The 16,422-nt window shown below is 43.4% G+C and overlaps 1 protein-coding gene across 1 annotated transcript in view; it reads right to left on the minus strand.

Moving 5' to 3' along the window:
- Nucleotides 1-16,416, minus strand: part of Osbp (oxysterol binding protein) — a 34,548-nt gene extending 18,132 nt beyond the window's left edge. Inside the window, exons 1-7 of the mRNA XM_008842007.2 lie at nt 16,295-16,416; nt 11,683-11,891; nt 8,337-8,587; nt 3,745-3,943; nt 3,404-3,506; nt 3,058-3,112; nt 2,743-2,874 (exon numbers count right to left, since the gene is read on the minus strand). Of these exons, the coding sequence (XP_008840229.1) occupies nt 2,743-2,874; nt 3,058-3,112; nt 3,404-3,506; nt 3,745-3,943; nt 8,337-8,587; nt 11,683-11,878 (936 nt within the window). The 5' untranslated portion in view covers nt 11,879-11,891; nt 16,295-16,416. The remainder of the gene's footprint in view (nt 1-2,742; nt 2,875-3,057; nt 3,113-3,403; nt 3,507-3,744; nt 3,944-8,336; nt 8,588-11,682; nt 11,892-16,294) is intronic.
- Nucleotides 16,417-16,422: the final 6 nt, after the last annotated feature.

Here is a 16,422-nt window from a genome sequence, read left to right on the forward strand (position 1 = left end):
TATTTCTGTCTGCCAAGTGCCTGGCTGTGGACAGAACGTGTGACTCCCCATCCTCCAACTTGTCATTTTCCAGTCTTTTCTCCAGGTAGCTGCAGCCATATAAGTTAGTTGTGGCCACAGAGATTTAAGAGATTAATGGATTAAGCAATTTCCAGGAAGTGTCCATAAAAGACACAGCTGCTCATTTTTTTCCCTATCTTCCAGCTCACTGCACAGTGTTCCTGATAGCTCAGGATGGAGCAGCAGCCACTAGAGACCTATGAACTAAAACCACAGGCAGCAGAGCCACACAACAAAAGGAATCCTGGGCCTGACACCCTACTTCCGGACTTTAACATAAGAATGAGCCAAATCAACATTTAAGGCAGGGGTGGCCTGTTTTTTTCTGTATGAGCTAGATAGTAAATATTTAGGCACTCAGGACCAGGTCACATCACTCAGCACTGCTGTTGCAGCAAGACAGAGCCACAAACAAGATGTAAATGAATGCGCACCTCTGTCCCAACAAAACTTTACTTATGGATATTAACCTCATGAATCATTGTATTAGTTCCCCCCCCAACCATTTAATAAAACAATAAAAATAAGTCTTGGCTTGTGGCTGCATAGATGACAGCCAGACTTCACTCAAGGGCCTTAGTTTGCTGACCCCTGTTCAAATCGATGTATCATAATTTCTTTCTTTAAATTGCCTAAGAGATACACTGGCATCACACTGTGCGAAGAGGAAGCACTCAGTAAATACACAGGGTGAATAAGCAAGTAAAACACACTGCTCAGAGGCCAGCAGTGGAACTTCTTGGAGAACAAGGGAGTGATATCTCAGCCTGACTGGATGTACTATAAGTTTACTAAAGAGACACCATAGCCAAATCCCACAGAAAAGGGTTTTAGTTACAGCAAAAATGCCAAGGGTTGGTGGGCCAATGAAGACAGTTCAGGCTTAAAGAACAGTATGTGCAAATGCCCTGAGGGAAAAGTCAAGATGCCTGAGTACCCAAGGACTATCCTGATTCTAATCCTCATGACAGAGGCTTGCCCATCAGGAGAAAGCACCTAGTGCACTAAGATATCTGGACTGCTCAAAGCAGCGAAGAGCCACCATGGAGTGCTATGAACATACTCCCAGTTTTTTGGTTTTTATTTTATTTTTTGTCTTTTGAGACAGGGTCTCCCTGTAGCTGCAGCTGGCCTGGAACTCACTATGTAGACCAGGCTGGCCTTGAAAACTCAAGAGATCTGCCTGCTTCTGCTTCCTGAGTGCTGGGATTAAAGACACCACATCTGGCTAAGATCACATTGACAACAGTGTGGACAGACTGGAGAAAAGCATGGTTGGAGGTAGGGAGGCCAGCTCAAACCCATCTTTTTAATTTTTTATTTTATATATATTTATATATATTTTTTATTATTATTATTATTTTATGTGTATGAGTGTATTGACTGCATGTATGTGAGTGTACCCCATGTCTGGCAATGCCACAGAGGTCAGAAGACAGCTTCAGATTCCCCCTGGAACTGGAGTTAAGGATGGTTGGCAGCCACCATGTGGGTACTGGGAATCAAACCCGGGTCCTCTGCAAGAGCAGTCAGTGCTCTTAACTGCTGAGCCATCTCTCCAGCCCCTATTTTTTATATTAAAAAAAATATTTTTATTTTATGAGTGTGTTGCCTGCATATACGTAACTGCACTCATGTGGTGCAATGCCATGGAGGTCAGTAGAGGGCTTCGGACTCCCCTGGAACTGGAGTTAAAGACAGCTCGTAGCCACCATGTGGGTGCTAGGAATAGAACCCAGGTCCTCTTCAAGAGTAGTCAGGGCTCTTAACTGCTGAGCCATCTCTCCAGTCCCCATCTTTTTACTTTTGACACAGGGTCTTAAGTAGCCCAGGTTGGCCTGAAACTTGTCCCTCCCATCTCCACCTCCCAAGTGTTGGGATTACAGGATAATTGTTTTTGCCTCTGTGTTTCCTAACCTTTCTACATCACTTCCTAGAACACTATAATAGGAAAACAATAGTGTTTACTGATTTCCTTGAATGCCTCTTAAACTATACACTTCTTATTTTTACCTATTTTTTTTTTCTTTTTTGGTGGCGTTTCACTATGTAGCCTTAGTGGCTGGCCTGGAACTCACAGAGATCCACCTGCCTCTGCCTTGTGAGTGCTGGGATTATTAAGGAATATGCCACCACACCTGCCCCATGGTTTCACTCTTTAACCCAGGCTAGTTTCAAATTCTCAACATTCCTCCTGAGTGCTGGTGTTAACAGGAATGAGCCGCCATGCCCAGCTACTATGTCCTTCTTTTCAATTTTATTTTTATTGGGGGAGAATGGGAGATGTTGTGTATATGTGTGATGTGTGCACACCAAGGTAGACGCTGACACCACCATGCCTGACTTTTTACACAGGTTCTGGGGGTCTGAGCTCAGGTGAGTGTGCATACATGGTAGGCACTTCACTGGCTGAGCCATCTCCTCAGTCTCAGTGTGATTCTCGAAAAGAGAACCTGTGGTGTGTTTATCTTTGCATGCCTTAGCCTGTCTGGGATAGGAATTTGCTCATAAATGTTATGAAATATACCCAGCTGGGAACATACCAGCTCCACAGCCAAAACTAAAGCAGCTGACTTAAAGGGATGGTTTATGACTATCAAGGTAATAAAGACCAAACTCAAAACTGCCACATAAGTGTGGCAATAGTGCCACTGGATGCAGGCTCATATGTTAGGACCTCACCGGCATCGGAATCTTGGAGAGTTCTTTTCCAATGCAGTTCTTCATGATGCTCCATAAATTGAGGCTATAGTTTGGCTTATATGGTATCCTGGTTCTTTTCTCCTTCTTAGTCTCCTCCAGCTGATGCTTGTACTGGGAGTCAAAACAAAGCCATCAATCACCCACAAAGAAGAGAAAATCTGCTATTCATAACTTGCCCTTCCCCCACACTTAAAACTAAATAGCATTTTCTATCTCTCTTAGGACTTCACATACAAATCCTTGGGGATCCTACCTCAAGTCCCTCAACTCTGATAACTTCCATGTAAGAATTACCTGTTCATCAAGGCTGATGTCACTGCTGGCCCCACTGATATTACTACCAGTACGTCTGCATGGTGAGAAACAAAGAATCAGAGCAATGATCAGAGCTAAGGTCTGGTCGTCATCAGCTCTTTACAGAGCATAATTACAAGTACACTGCCTACACTTATTGATGGCCGATCAAGAATGACACAGATGGTTGTGAAATTGAGTATCGCTAGAGAAATTGTCACGTAAAAGACTGACATTTTTCCACTTAACAAAAAAAGAGCCCACATGTTAGTAAACACTACCTGATCAGATATTCTCACATGTATCATTGTACAATAGCAAGTGTGCTCACTTTAAGATAACTTACTTGTGGCCCAAATTTTCAGGCATGGTGATGATCTCTGGTGCATCAAAAAATTCATTCTCATCATCCTCATCACTCATGTCCCCTTTGCCAGAGCAGCACTGATCTGAAAAGAGAAAAGTCTCATTTGTTCTCTTTGGTTATATTTACCCAAGGCTTGGTACAGTAGGTTCTTTAGTATTTAAACCACAAACAGCAACAATAGCAGAAGGCAGTGGAAAGGCCAAAAGAAATAAATAGCTCCAAAGGCATCTCACATAGTATCTGACTCTGAAGAATGCCAGTCAATCACAGACACTACCTGGCTTGAATCAGAAGAGCTACACAAGAACACAGTGTCTTACCTTTACCAGAACCAGCACTGCCTGGCGTGTTGGCTGGCAGCACTGTGGCCCCCCGGAAGGCCCTCTCCAGGTGATTGTGCTGCTTTGCCAGCTGCTCCAGCGTCTCTTCCAGGCGGATTCGCTGGTCTCTTTCATACTGTAGTGACTTCTGCCACTTTTTACTATGGGTCTGGGCTAACATGAGGAAATCTCTGCAGGCCTGTACAGAGAAAGTGTTGTTTGTGTCACCTCAACCCGTCAGATTCCCCTTTGGCCTCTATAAGCCCATGAAGTAGCCTTATTCTGGGAACATGAGAAGGCACAGGACAATGAAATACTTCATGCGAGTCTACGGCATCAGCACAGTTAGCTCTGTGCTGCAATCAAGGTCAAATTCGGAAAAGAGTTAACATGGTTGTCATGGTTCTCTTAGTTTCCTGGTCATAAGGACCAAACAAATACCAAGTGAGCAGTAAACCTAGACAAGGTATTTGTGGGAACATCACAAAGGTCTGGCATGAGCTGTACCAGATCTACTGGCTAAAGAAAAAGCGTATGACAACTGCTTTCAATAAATTTCTAAACTCGAGCAACCCAAAACTGAGGAATTTAGATACCAAAAACAGAGAATCTGCATTGAATTACACTAGAAATGGGGGTAACTTAATTTTGCTTTTATTTTGGTTATTAGGGGAATTATTCTTAAAAATTTAACACTATTTGAGAAATCAAAGACAGAGAGAGGAGGAAAAAAAAACCACCAATCTGATTATATCAGTCCTTTTACTGACTCCTCATGATTAGGACCAAATCCTAATTACTAGTTTGAACACAAAGTGCCCCTCCCAGTATGGCTACCTGTCCCGTATTTGTCCTTACCTTTGCACACTACCAGACAGGCACACTGAACTACTCACCATTTCTTAGACACACAGACTTCTTCCAGGCCTAACTGTTAAGCATTTGCTACTCAGTCTGCTTACAATGGCCTTCCCTATCCCCTTTCTCTAGGAAAGATGTATGGCAGACAGTACTTCTGTGACCTGCCCTCCTAAACACCAGTTCTTTCCCACGTTTCCTTGCCAGTTTCAGCATGCTTCTATTAACACATGCACAGCAGTATCATGACTGATTGTCATGAGCAACTTTAAAACATACTTTATACCTTATTCATATACAGGCTTCCAGCTCCTAATGCATACTAGGAGCCTCATAAAGTTTACTTAATAAATAAAGAACCAATGTAAGCTTGAGTCTATTCCCCGTTACAGAGAAACTGAAAGGTTCTATTAGAATGTCTGCTCCCATGGTTTCAACAATTGCCTACAGGCCAACCAATGGCTACTAAATCAGAGATTCCAAACTGGCACGCATTGAGTTCAGACCAGAATATGCAACTGCTTATTCAATGGCTTGATATAACTTCAAAATCAGTGGATCTCACACTTACTAACCATATTCTCTAGCTACATCTGTTCCCCATCCCAACACAAGTTCCAGGGTCCTTCAAGATGCCCAAGCCAGTAATGTAAAGGGCACCCTTCTTTTAGTTTTACTTCCTTCCTCACATCCAAATACTAGATTCTATTGCTTCTCCTTTACTATTTTTGGGATCTGTACATTTCTTTCCATCCCTTAACACCAGAAGCAGTGGAGTATGCATCTAGAAACCAGTTTTATCCACCTATCTAGCTAGGAGGCTCTGGGCAAGTTAACTTCTCTGTGCCTCATCTTCATTGTCTATAAACAAAGAATAACAATAGCAATTTCCTCAAAGGGCTGTTTTACAAGGAGAGCATCTAGAACCATATGAGGCCCACAGTAAGCATTCAGTAAGGTGCTACCTATTGCAGTTTTTGCTTACATCAAGACCGGGTTCATCCTCTTCTGGTCTACTGCTAGACTACTAGCTGCATCTATGCTTCCTCTGACCTCCTCTCAAGCCTTACCTCTAGCTACTTCCTTGCACTAGCTCTAGTAGTCAGTCTCCAGTAGTTCCCAGACTGGAGAAGGAAGAGCCCAGATATGCCAAGTCACTACCCTGCCAACTCTTCTCCTGCATCTCCTGTTACTAATACTGAGCATAATTAAAATTTAGCAAGAGACAACAGTATGTCAGGCACTTTGCTGAGCATTTCACATAAACTACCTAAAGCTGTCCAACAACACTAAAAGATCTACTGTTATCAAACCACTTACAGATAAGGAATTGAGGTCACAGAGGATGTAGGTTGCCCTGGGTTATACAGAGGATGAAGGATGCAGTACAAGTCTACGCCCCACATCTACATTGCTTTTCTTTCTAGGAAGACTTTCACTGCTCCTTCAGCATTTAATTGAGGTGTTAGTTTCTCTAACTCTCCTAGTACAAGCTAAACACCTCCAATGTGCTATCCCAAGAAGACTTCGTGTCCATTCTGTTATAGCACTTAGCTGCCCAGACTGGCTTTGAACTCACGATCATCCGGCCTCAGCCTCCAGAGTGCTGAGAAAACAGGAATATGCCACATACCTGGCTCATTTTTAGTATGCATATTATACTTAAAGTCTTTCTGTTAACAACTGAAAGATACCAAGAAAGCAACCCAAGGATAAAAAATACATTTCAAGCTGGGCGTGGTGGCGCATGCCTGTAGTCCCAGCATTTAGGAGGCAGAAACAGGTGGATCTCTGTGAGTTCAAGGCCAGGCTGGTCTACATAGTGAATTTCAGGACAGCTGGGGCTACAGGGAAACCCTGCTTCAAAAAGACAAAAAAAAAAAAAAAAAAAAAAACAACAAAAAAAACCTTTCAAGTATTAACCACATTATGATAGGAACATAGACAACAAACAACAAACAAAGAGGAAGAAAACAGCTTACCTCTAGTGAGTTGTTTGATGTTTTAGTGTGTTTTGTGCTATGGATCCAACTCAGGATCTTGAACGTGCTAGGCACACACTGTACACCCCCACCCCCCCCCCCCCCCCACCTGAGAGCTTACTTCTGACTTCTAAGGGATCATTCCCTATATAAACTCTGGACCCTAAAACATGGGGATGAAGAACTTCCCAAGGAACAAAGATGAGGACTTTTAAAGAGAAAAGACCAAACTAAAAGTTTCAGTTTTATGAAGGGTGTTTTATTTAGTGAAATTTTCAGATTAAGAAAGCAGGGGGAGGACCACCACCAGGGAACTGAACATTCACTTGACATTGATAAAAAAAGCCTTCGTTCTTAGGTGACTGTTCTAAGTATGCCTATTTAGCACTGCTTTATTGACATGTTTGATTGTATCAGGTTTTCCTGATCACAAGGGCACCAAACAACCCCACAGTTACTAAGCAGTCCAACAGACTGGAAAAGGCACACAAACAGACACCAGAAGCACCCACAGCAGCACTGGCCTGCTGAGTGGTCCTGAGTACTTTGTTTTCCTCCAATCCCTAAATGGAGAAAATAATGCCTTCTTTCTACCTGGGTAAAGGCGAGCACTGAAGGTGCTTAACACTTCAGAAGTAAATAAAATAAAGGTCATCATAACTTCTACAAGTAACAAAGAAGCAAAATGAGAAAAAATTAAATTTACTCCTGGTCAAAGGAAAAGGTCCTTGTTGTTCAGCAGCTATGTGAACTAAACCAGCTCTAAGCAAAGGTCTCACCAGCAGTCCCTAAACAAGGAGAAATCTGGCACTAGTGAGGTAATTTTATCCACTTAATGTGGGGGGGGGGCTCTCTACAGAACTCTTTCTCACAGAATACACATCTAACTTGTACGATATCCTCAAGTGTTTCTCTGTGCAAGGAAACTGAAACAAGCTGCTGGGTGAGTGGTCACCAGCAGGGAAAGAGCACTGCTAAGACCCTGTGCTCATCCACACCTATCAACACACTAGCAATGGCAGCGAAGCTTTGTTCACCTACAGTCGTCTTTGCACCCAAGTAGATAAAATATCCCACAAACCAGCAACAGCCACTGAAGGAATCAGAAGCAGAAGCATCGTCCTTTCTTTTCCAAAAGCTATGTACCCAAAGTCGAGCATTCTGACTTATCAACAGAAGTGCCCTTGAAATCAAAGACTGAAATTGTACTAACTAGTATTACAAATTTGCACTACTCCTTGATCCAGGCCCCACTCGGCATCCTGAATGCCAGAATGCGTCAGCCATGTGACACCAAGTAGGAACAAGAAAACAAAGAGTACAGTGGTGGAAAGGACTGTGGAGATACTTTAGCTCCATGTGTTGTGGCACATGCCTTTAATCCCAGCACTTGGGAGGCAGAGGCAGGTGGATCTCTGAGTTCAAGGCCAGCCTAGTCTACATAGTGAGTTCCCATGGGGCTACAGGGAGACCCCGGACTCAAAAAGACCAAAAATAAATAAATAAATAAGCAAAATTATAACCCAGAGAAATTCAGAGACTCAACTAGTACCACCAGAAGATACCCTGCTCATTACAGAAACAAGACTGGACCTCTGGACTCTTAACTCCCAGACTGATACAATGTCCTTCTGACCAGTTGAGCAAAGCATGAAAGTCATTCCACCTGGGCAGCCTGTTCCAGTTCATGGAACAGAAAATGTAACTTAAAGCACTTGGTCAATGAAGCAAGACCTGATACTCAGTACTCACGTTGATCATGGCATTGGATGTTATCCTAAAGAGCGTAGCTCGTTCGTTGACCTGTTTGATCTTCTCGTTGCTCTCAGCAGGCAGCTTCAGGGACTCTAGCTCACTGAGGGAGCGCTGCAGGGCAGTGCCGTGCTTAGCTATCAAGTCATTACATGTGCTCAGGTCCTCCACTTTGCTGGAGAGGGTTCGGAGGGTGTTCTGCAGTTCAGTCTTGTCAGTTTGTGAGACAGACTCTTCATCTCCAGATTCATCTACAGGGATGCCAAGTTAAGTTATGCTTCTAGGACCAGGACCAAGAGTTGGAACCGTACCTACTCTGCCCACAAGCAGTCATAACTCATGATGTACATTCTGACTGACTGAGGGGTTGCCCTTCCAGAAGATTCCTCTACAGTGTGGTCCATGGCCTGTACTATAAACACCTGAGGTGTTTTGGAAAGATGTAGTCTGGTGGCACTCCCAGATTGTTAAATTCAGACAGTGAGAGGCAAGGCCTGGGGACCTGCATTTTTCTTCTCTTTTAAAAAAATTACAATTACTTATAATTACAATTATCAGGTGGGGAGCTGGGCGACATACATGTGCCATGGCGTGCAGGTAGCAGCCAGAGGATAACCTGTGGAAGTTGGTTCTCTTCCTCCACTTCATGGGTCTCAACAATGGTCAAGTTGTCATGTTGGCAAAAAATGCCCTTGTGCATTGAGCCATTCACCAGCTCAGAACTGCATTGCTAATAAGTGGCCCAAGTATTTCTCATCTATGCTGAAGTTTAAGATCCACTGACCTAAAGGATATTGGAAACATATTACTAAACCTTCAACATTTTTTTTTTTTGAGGTACCATCTCATGTAGCCCAGGTTGGCCTTGTACTCCTATGTAGCCAAGGATGGTTTTGAACTCCTGACTCTCCTGCCTCTACCTCCCAAGTGCTAGAAATACAGACGTGTACTACCACATCTGGTTTACATGGTACTGGGCAATCAAAGGCTTTACACATAAGAGGAAAACACTGTATCAACTGAGCTACATTCCCAGCCCAAGCCTTTAAACTTTAGCTTGAGGATTCCAATCTAGACCAAACTAATTATTATTGCAAATCCACCATTATCTTTTGGGTAATTGGCTGGCCCTCTGCAAAAATGGGTTGTGAACTGTAGTCTGGCTTCTTGAGATAAAGTACACATCACTAACAGCCCTAGTAATTTATCTTCTCTGAAGGAGAGCCAGACTTCATGATGAACTTATTTGACACTAAAGTCACTCTAAAAGCAAAACAAGGTTTTATATTAAATAGCTCTCCAATCATAAATCAAGTAAGGAAGCTGTGCTGTACCTCTCTATCAGTTTTGTACTTAGCAGTTTGTAATAGCAAGGTGTGTTTTCCAGCAGTGTCACTCCTTTGGGGGAGCTAACATCAGCACTAAAACTAGACAAAAGGAGTAAGAAAAGACTTGCCCTGTTTGCTAGGCAAAACATAACCCGTTACCAAAAAATTTACAAAGGAACAAATTTTCCTCTCATGCCTTAATAGATAGTAAATGTGCTGGGCATGGTGGCACACACCTTTAGTCCTAGCACTCAGGAGGCAGAGGCAGGCAGATCTCTCTGAGTTCAAGGCCAGCCTGGTCTACATAGTGAGTTCTAGGTCAGCTGGGGCTACAGGGAGATCCTATCTCAAAAAAAAAAATTGAAAAAAAAACCAGCTAGATTTTTTTTAAAAAGATGTGCTTCTTTCTTTTTGAGACGGGGTCTCCCTGTTGCCACAGCTGACCTGGATTCGCTATAGAGACCAAGCTGACCTTGAACTCACAGAGATCAACCTGCCTCTCCTTCCTGAGTGCTGGAATTAAAGGCATGTGCCACTATGGCTGGCATTAAAAGATGTACTTTTATTATTTTTAATATGCACATGGGGATGTGCATGTGAGTGCAGGTGGCTGTGGAGGCCAGAGGCATTGGATCCTCTTGTAGCTCGAGTTACAGATAGTTGTAAACTTCCTGACATGGGTGCAGGGAGCCAAAATCAGCTCCTCTACAGAGCAGTGTAAGCTCAAATGCCCAGCCATCTCTCCAGCCCGGACAGATTGGTTTCTGGGTCATCCACTAAGATTGCTACAACATGGGCTGGAGAAATGCCTCAGCCACTAAAGGCTCACACTCAAAAGCAAAAGATTGTTGCAACTTTAACAAACAAGAGGGTATCAAAGCTGGGCATGGTGGCACAGGCTTGTTATTACAGCACTTGAGAGGTAGAGGTGGAAGAATCAGGAATTTAAGCTCATCTTAACTAGAGAGTGAGTTTAAGGTGAGCCTGAGCCACACATGAGACTGTCTTTTTTTTCTTTTCGTCTTTTTGAGACAGGGTCTCCCTGTAGCCCCAGCTGTCCTGGAACTCACTATGTAGACCAGGCTAGCCTTGAACCCAAGAGATCCACCTGCCTCTGCCTCCAAAGTGCTAGGATTAAAGGTGTGCACCACCTCACCCAGCCTATGAGACTGGTCTTTTAAAAAAAGAAAAAAAGAAAAAGAAAAAAGCAGCAGTAGCTATCAGAAAAAAAAAAAAAATAGTAAGCTGGGTGTGGGGGCACATGTCTTTAATCCCAGCACTTGGGAGGCAGAGGCAGACAGATCTCTGAGTTCGAGGCCAGCCTGGTCTATCTACATAGCAAGTTTCAGGTCAGCTGGGACTACAGGGAGACCCTGTCTCAAAAAGACCAAAAAAAAAAAAAAAGTATAGATAGGTCCAAATATGAGTTTTAAGAATCCTTAATACTGACCTAGTAATAAAGTAATTAAGGAAGTCAACTGGCATTAAAAATAAAAGCATGCTGGGCATGGTAGCACATGCCTTTAGTCCCAGCAGAAAAGCAGAGGCTGGCAGATTTTGTGAAATGGAGGCCAGCCTCATCTATATAGCAGGTTCCTGGCCGGATGGGGCTACTGGGAGACAATGTCTCAGAAACAACAACAACAAAAACAACAACAACAACAAAAAAACAAGTGTTAAGTCTCTAGGACAAAAGTTTTCAGCTTCAGCTAGCTAAATCTTTGTCGTGGGGGTCTACTCTGTGCCTCAAAAGGAGCTAGGCAGTATCTCTGGCTTCAATTCTCTAGATGCCAGTAAATATCCCCATCCTTCCACTATGACAACTAAAAATGTCTCGATATTACCATTACATTATGAGAGAGAGAGAGAGAGAGAGAGAGAGAGAGAGGACTGAACTCAGGTGAGAACTTTCAGTCAAGAGAAACACTGTACAGTGAAACAGCACAGTCAGGGGTAAAAATTTGCGTATAAGAGGAGCAGACCGAAAGTTCCCCAGGCCCAGTGTCTTTGCTCCCTACCTGACTCTGCCAGCATCTTCACAGCCTTGGCCTTAGCCAGTTCTAGGGCTGTCACCCAGCGCTGCCTCTCTACTTCTGAGCTAGCCTTGAGGTGGTAGGTCTGGGCACCCCCATTGGAAATGATAAAGTTGCAGGAGTCCTCCACAGTGATGTTGGCTGTGGCCAGGTTAATGGTACCCCGGCAGGTATGTCTCATTTCTGCCTTTGACCTGCATTAACAAGACAAAGAAAAGTAAACAGAAAGGTGATTAAGTGCTTATCTCTTTTCATAACTCTGAGCACTTTGAAAATTCTGTAGTCTTAGGAATCAATAGCTTGTTGTAGTTCCTTCAAACAGCCTTTGAAAACTTAAGAAGTAGGAAATTCCTTTTAGAGTCTGTAAGTATTGTTTGAGTCAGAGTTTATTTCCCCACTTTTCCTCTCACTATTAGCTTTTAAAAACAGTGATTATTGAGATAGAATTATATGCAATATTAATTGAGCAATTCATTCAGTAAAACCGAATGAGTTTTGACAAGTGGATACAATCTTGCAACCACTACCACCATCAAGATATAGAATTGCCCTCACATCACAAAGCTCCCTCATGCTGTGTGCAGCCACGAATTATTTTCTAGTTAGCAAGTTATAAAGTGCTTTATAACCTTGGGAACACAACTTTTAAACAATCTCATTCTCTAAGAATAATTCCATTTTTAAATACTGAGCCGTCCCCCTCACTGTAAATCAGCCCAAATGAAAGCTGTCACACTATGCTTAGGATTATATTGAAAAAGTGTATAAAAAGACAAACCTTAAAAGATTCAACTATTAAATACTGGCTAAGGCTCACATAAAATGTAAGAAAAACTAGCTGTTTGTAATGATAAAGACTAATCCTATCAGAATTGCCAGGCTCTTTGATCTTTCTGGAAAATGTCCTTTCCTAAGTTCCACAGATTTTTATTGGTGGGAACTCCAAAGCCATCCTATTAATAGCTAGGAAAGACTCAGCAGATCTGCACTCAGAGGACTGGGTGTAAAAATTTCCCCAATCTCTACTGACAATTCTATTAATAGACTAACTTTTGAACTTTACAATAGTACTTGGTGACAAGATACAAGGCACTTGACATAAAATACCAAGCTGCGCATAAAACATCAAGCTTCCAGCACAATTTGTATTGTGTATATCGAGTACACAGCAAAAACTGCACTTATTTCTACCTGCAGATTGAGACTGTAGTTTTCCCCATCCAACTGGGAACATGAAGAGGTCAAAGTCCTTTGCCAGTTGCCACAGTACAAAGCAGTGGAGCCAAGCAGCCAAACACACCTGGCACATCCAGAATTCCTGCATGCCAGAAATGGCACACACCCCATGTCCAGACACTAAGATTTGGTATGTTTGAGAAGGTCTGTTTTCTGCACTTAAGAAGACAGACTTGCTGTTGTGCACTTTGTCACATGAAACACTTTTTTCTTTCTAAAATGTACAATGAGCAATAAGGGATCTCCAGGGGGTCTCAAAGGCCTGGCCATTTTCCATGCCCTGCACCTGCCACACTGTAACATGAATCCCTGCTTTTTCTATTCTTACCTCCCCACTCCCAAGCTTCGGTTACATTCTGAATAATGCAGGCTGAATTACAGACCCAAGGCTGACAGGCCAGCTCACCCTTACTCCTTGGACCCTCCACCACATTCTTCCTTATTGGCACTTTTCACCAACCACTTCCTAGGAATCTCTTCTGCCTTGGTCATCTTCATACACTAAAGAAGTTTTTCAAATAATGTAAGGTCTATAGCAGTTTAACAGATATTAAGGAAATCTGGAAGCAAGGCAAGCTTGCCCATAGAGCTCTCTGAATTGGGCAAATATGCCTATTAGAGGCTAGAAAGACATGATTCTGAGTGTACAAGAAACGTCATTCAGTCACTGCAGTGTTAACATGGTTATTTTCTAGTTAGATGAAATAGTAATTTACTCTTGAGAGGCTAGGCAGGAAAACTAATACTCTAGGGTACCATGATGTTTCCAGGAGAGCTAAGATCCTACATAAGAGTTTAAGCTATGCAGCTGGGCCTGGTGGCACACACCTTTAGTCCCAGCGCTCGGGAAGCAGAGGCAGGCAGATCTATGTGAGTTCAAGGCCAGCCTGGTCTACATAGCAAGAGTTCCAGGGAGATCCTGTCTCAAAAAGACCGAAAAAAAAAAGTTTAAGTTATGTGAAGTCTATGTAAGAAAGCACAGGAAAGATACAAAGAAGGAAATGGCTTGCCAAGGTCTGCTACCCTCTGTCATCAGAGGACGGAGTCTGCGAAGGAAAAAGGTATTTTGGAAATGACATCCACAAGATTGCAGCTTTTGGATGTATGAAAATCAGAGGAAGAACGACAACATAGCCATATAATTCTAGGAAGGAGCTGGGGATCACAAGAACCCTACTAGGAAGAATAAACTGCCAACACAGTAAAGGAGGTACTTCACTGCAGTTCTGAAGGTAGGGGTACTGCACAGGCATGATAAACTGAACTCTGTTGCTTGGGTGGTTTGTGGGTGGAACCAAACTAGTTGTCAAGGAAAGGCCAATGGCCTACTTCCCAAACCTATGGGCATGTTTTGAAAAGAATTGTATTTGGAGTCAGACAGGTACCACTAGCTATTGTGAGAAAGAAGGCAAAAATAGCAACAAATGCTTGAAAAGACAGCACCAAGAAGTCATTCATGTCCCAGGTCAATATTAATCAAGATTGGTACTAAACAGAGAATCAACTACCCTGGAAAGCAGACAGTGTAAGAACTTGGATGAATTAAAAAGATCATGTACTAGTAAAGTCCTTGACTAATGTACAATTTTTGAAAGTAGGAAATCAGTGTTATTAGTGATTTATGAACCAAGTCAGGATATGAATCACTGAACATTAAAATAATAATTATAACAAATTAACATGAACTTGAGTAGGAAAAAAAAAACAAAAAAACTGGGACAAACTAAAATTTTAGATGTATAATATAACCTTAAGCTGACAGTCCCAGATGAGCAGCCAGAAAGGGTTACATTCAAATGAATTCAGAACACAGTAATGCAAACGATACAGCTGTTCACAATTAATGCTGCTGGAGGCTGGAGGCTGGAGGCTGAGCTAAGCCATCTTCTACAATTAAGGACAGGTAAGAATGCTTTCCCACCAACAACCTCCAAGTCTTGCTTCTCAAAATTCTCTGAGTCAATCCAGTGGGTGTTGATGGGAAAGAGATTTGTTTGCCCTGACTCTCCTGCTAGCAGGGTGGGAAACAGGAAAGATTTCAGTAAGAAATGGCATTATATTAAGCAAAAGCTCTCTGAAAATATACTTTTGTAGTTTTTATGTGTATGAATGTTTGCCTGCAAGTATGTATGTATGTACAAGTGAGTGCCTAGTGACCACAGAGGCCAGGATCCCCTGGAAGTGGAGCTACAGAGGGGTGTGACCTGGGAACTGAACCTGGGTTTTCTGCAAGAGCTTATTTGCTTTAGATAAGTAATTATCTCTGTGTCTAATTGATTCCTATAACTTAGGTTTTAGGTTACATTGATGTGAACAGTAGTTTCAAATCCTTATTTCTCCAAGACCTCGAGAAAGTTGCCGGAGCTAAGTCTGTTTCCTTGTCAGGATGATAGGGGTACATCCTAAGTGCCGGGATGATGGGAGACAGAGTGAAATACTGTATGTAAAGCATGCAGCCACAATGCCCAGCTCCGCAATGTTTATGTCCCATCCCCAAGTCACCTATCTCAACACCTCTATCTATAGTAACATAAGTACCAAAGTGTGTTATGTCATGACCAGCTTGTGAGTCACCGAAAGTGCACACTGACCATTCCAAAATAAGCATTATGGAACACAATCATAAATTCTTCCTTTAATAAAACTTAAATCTGGGCAGAACATGGTGGCGCATGCCTTTAATCCCAGTGCTCAGGAGGCAGAGGCAGGCAGATTTCTTTGAGTTCTGTGGGGCTACAGGGAGACCCTATCACAAAAAAAGACCAAAAAAAACCTTACTGTTAAGTAACTATAAGGATCATAGTAGACAGTCAGTGCTGTGGGAGGAGGCTGTCCAGACTGTAAGTGCAGCTCTTGGACAGGTAAGACACACGGGGAACAGAATCCCAATGCCACTTTATATATGGTGTCCTGATGCCTAAATGTGGAGGGAGGGAGCAAGGGCAGGTATATCAAGGGTATATCGACAGCCCTGAATTTTAGAGACTGGGGAGGCAGACTTGGGACTTGCACCTAAGTTCCCGAGGGGCAGTGCCCAGGCTGGACCGTCCTGCCCGCCTGCGCCCTAAAAGCCCCAACACAGTGCCCGGCTTGCAGAATCAGCAGCTGCACGCATGTGGTGGCGGAAATACAATGGAATGGCAGATGCTCGCCCAACAACTGCTGACAGGAGGCCAGGAGATGCAGGTGCGGTGGGTGACAGCGGGGCCGGGTCCAACCCTGAGGCTTCGCCTTTCAGGATGGCGGGCTCCTGCTGCGAGCTGATAGTGCGCGCAGGTGACAGGCAGGGACCCGGGCGACCTTGGGCGGCAGGTGACAGCGCGGGGGCCCCAGGTGAGCGCGACGCCCCGGAAGCAGTTACCTGTAATAGCTCAGCAGCCCGTTGCTCAGCACGAACCACCGCCGCTGGTAGCCTTTGATGTAATTGGTCCATTTGAAGAGCCAGCCCTCTCGAGCCGAGCCCGAGCCCCCGGCGCCGGAGCCGCCCGA

This window comes from Nannospalax galili, unplaced genomic scaffold (assembly GCF_000622305.1).
Source record: "Nannospalax galili isolate Female #2095 unplaced genomic scaffold, S.galili_v1.0 scaffold580, whole genome shotgun sequence".
In the NCBI taxonomy this organism is placed as follows: Eukaryota; Metazoa; Chordata; class Mammalia; order Rodentia; family Spalacidae; genus Nannospalax; species Nannospalax galili.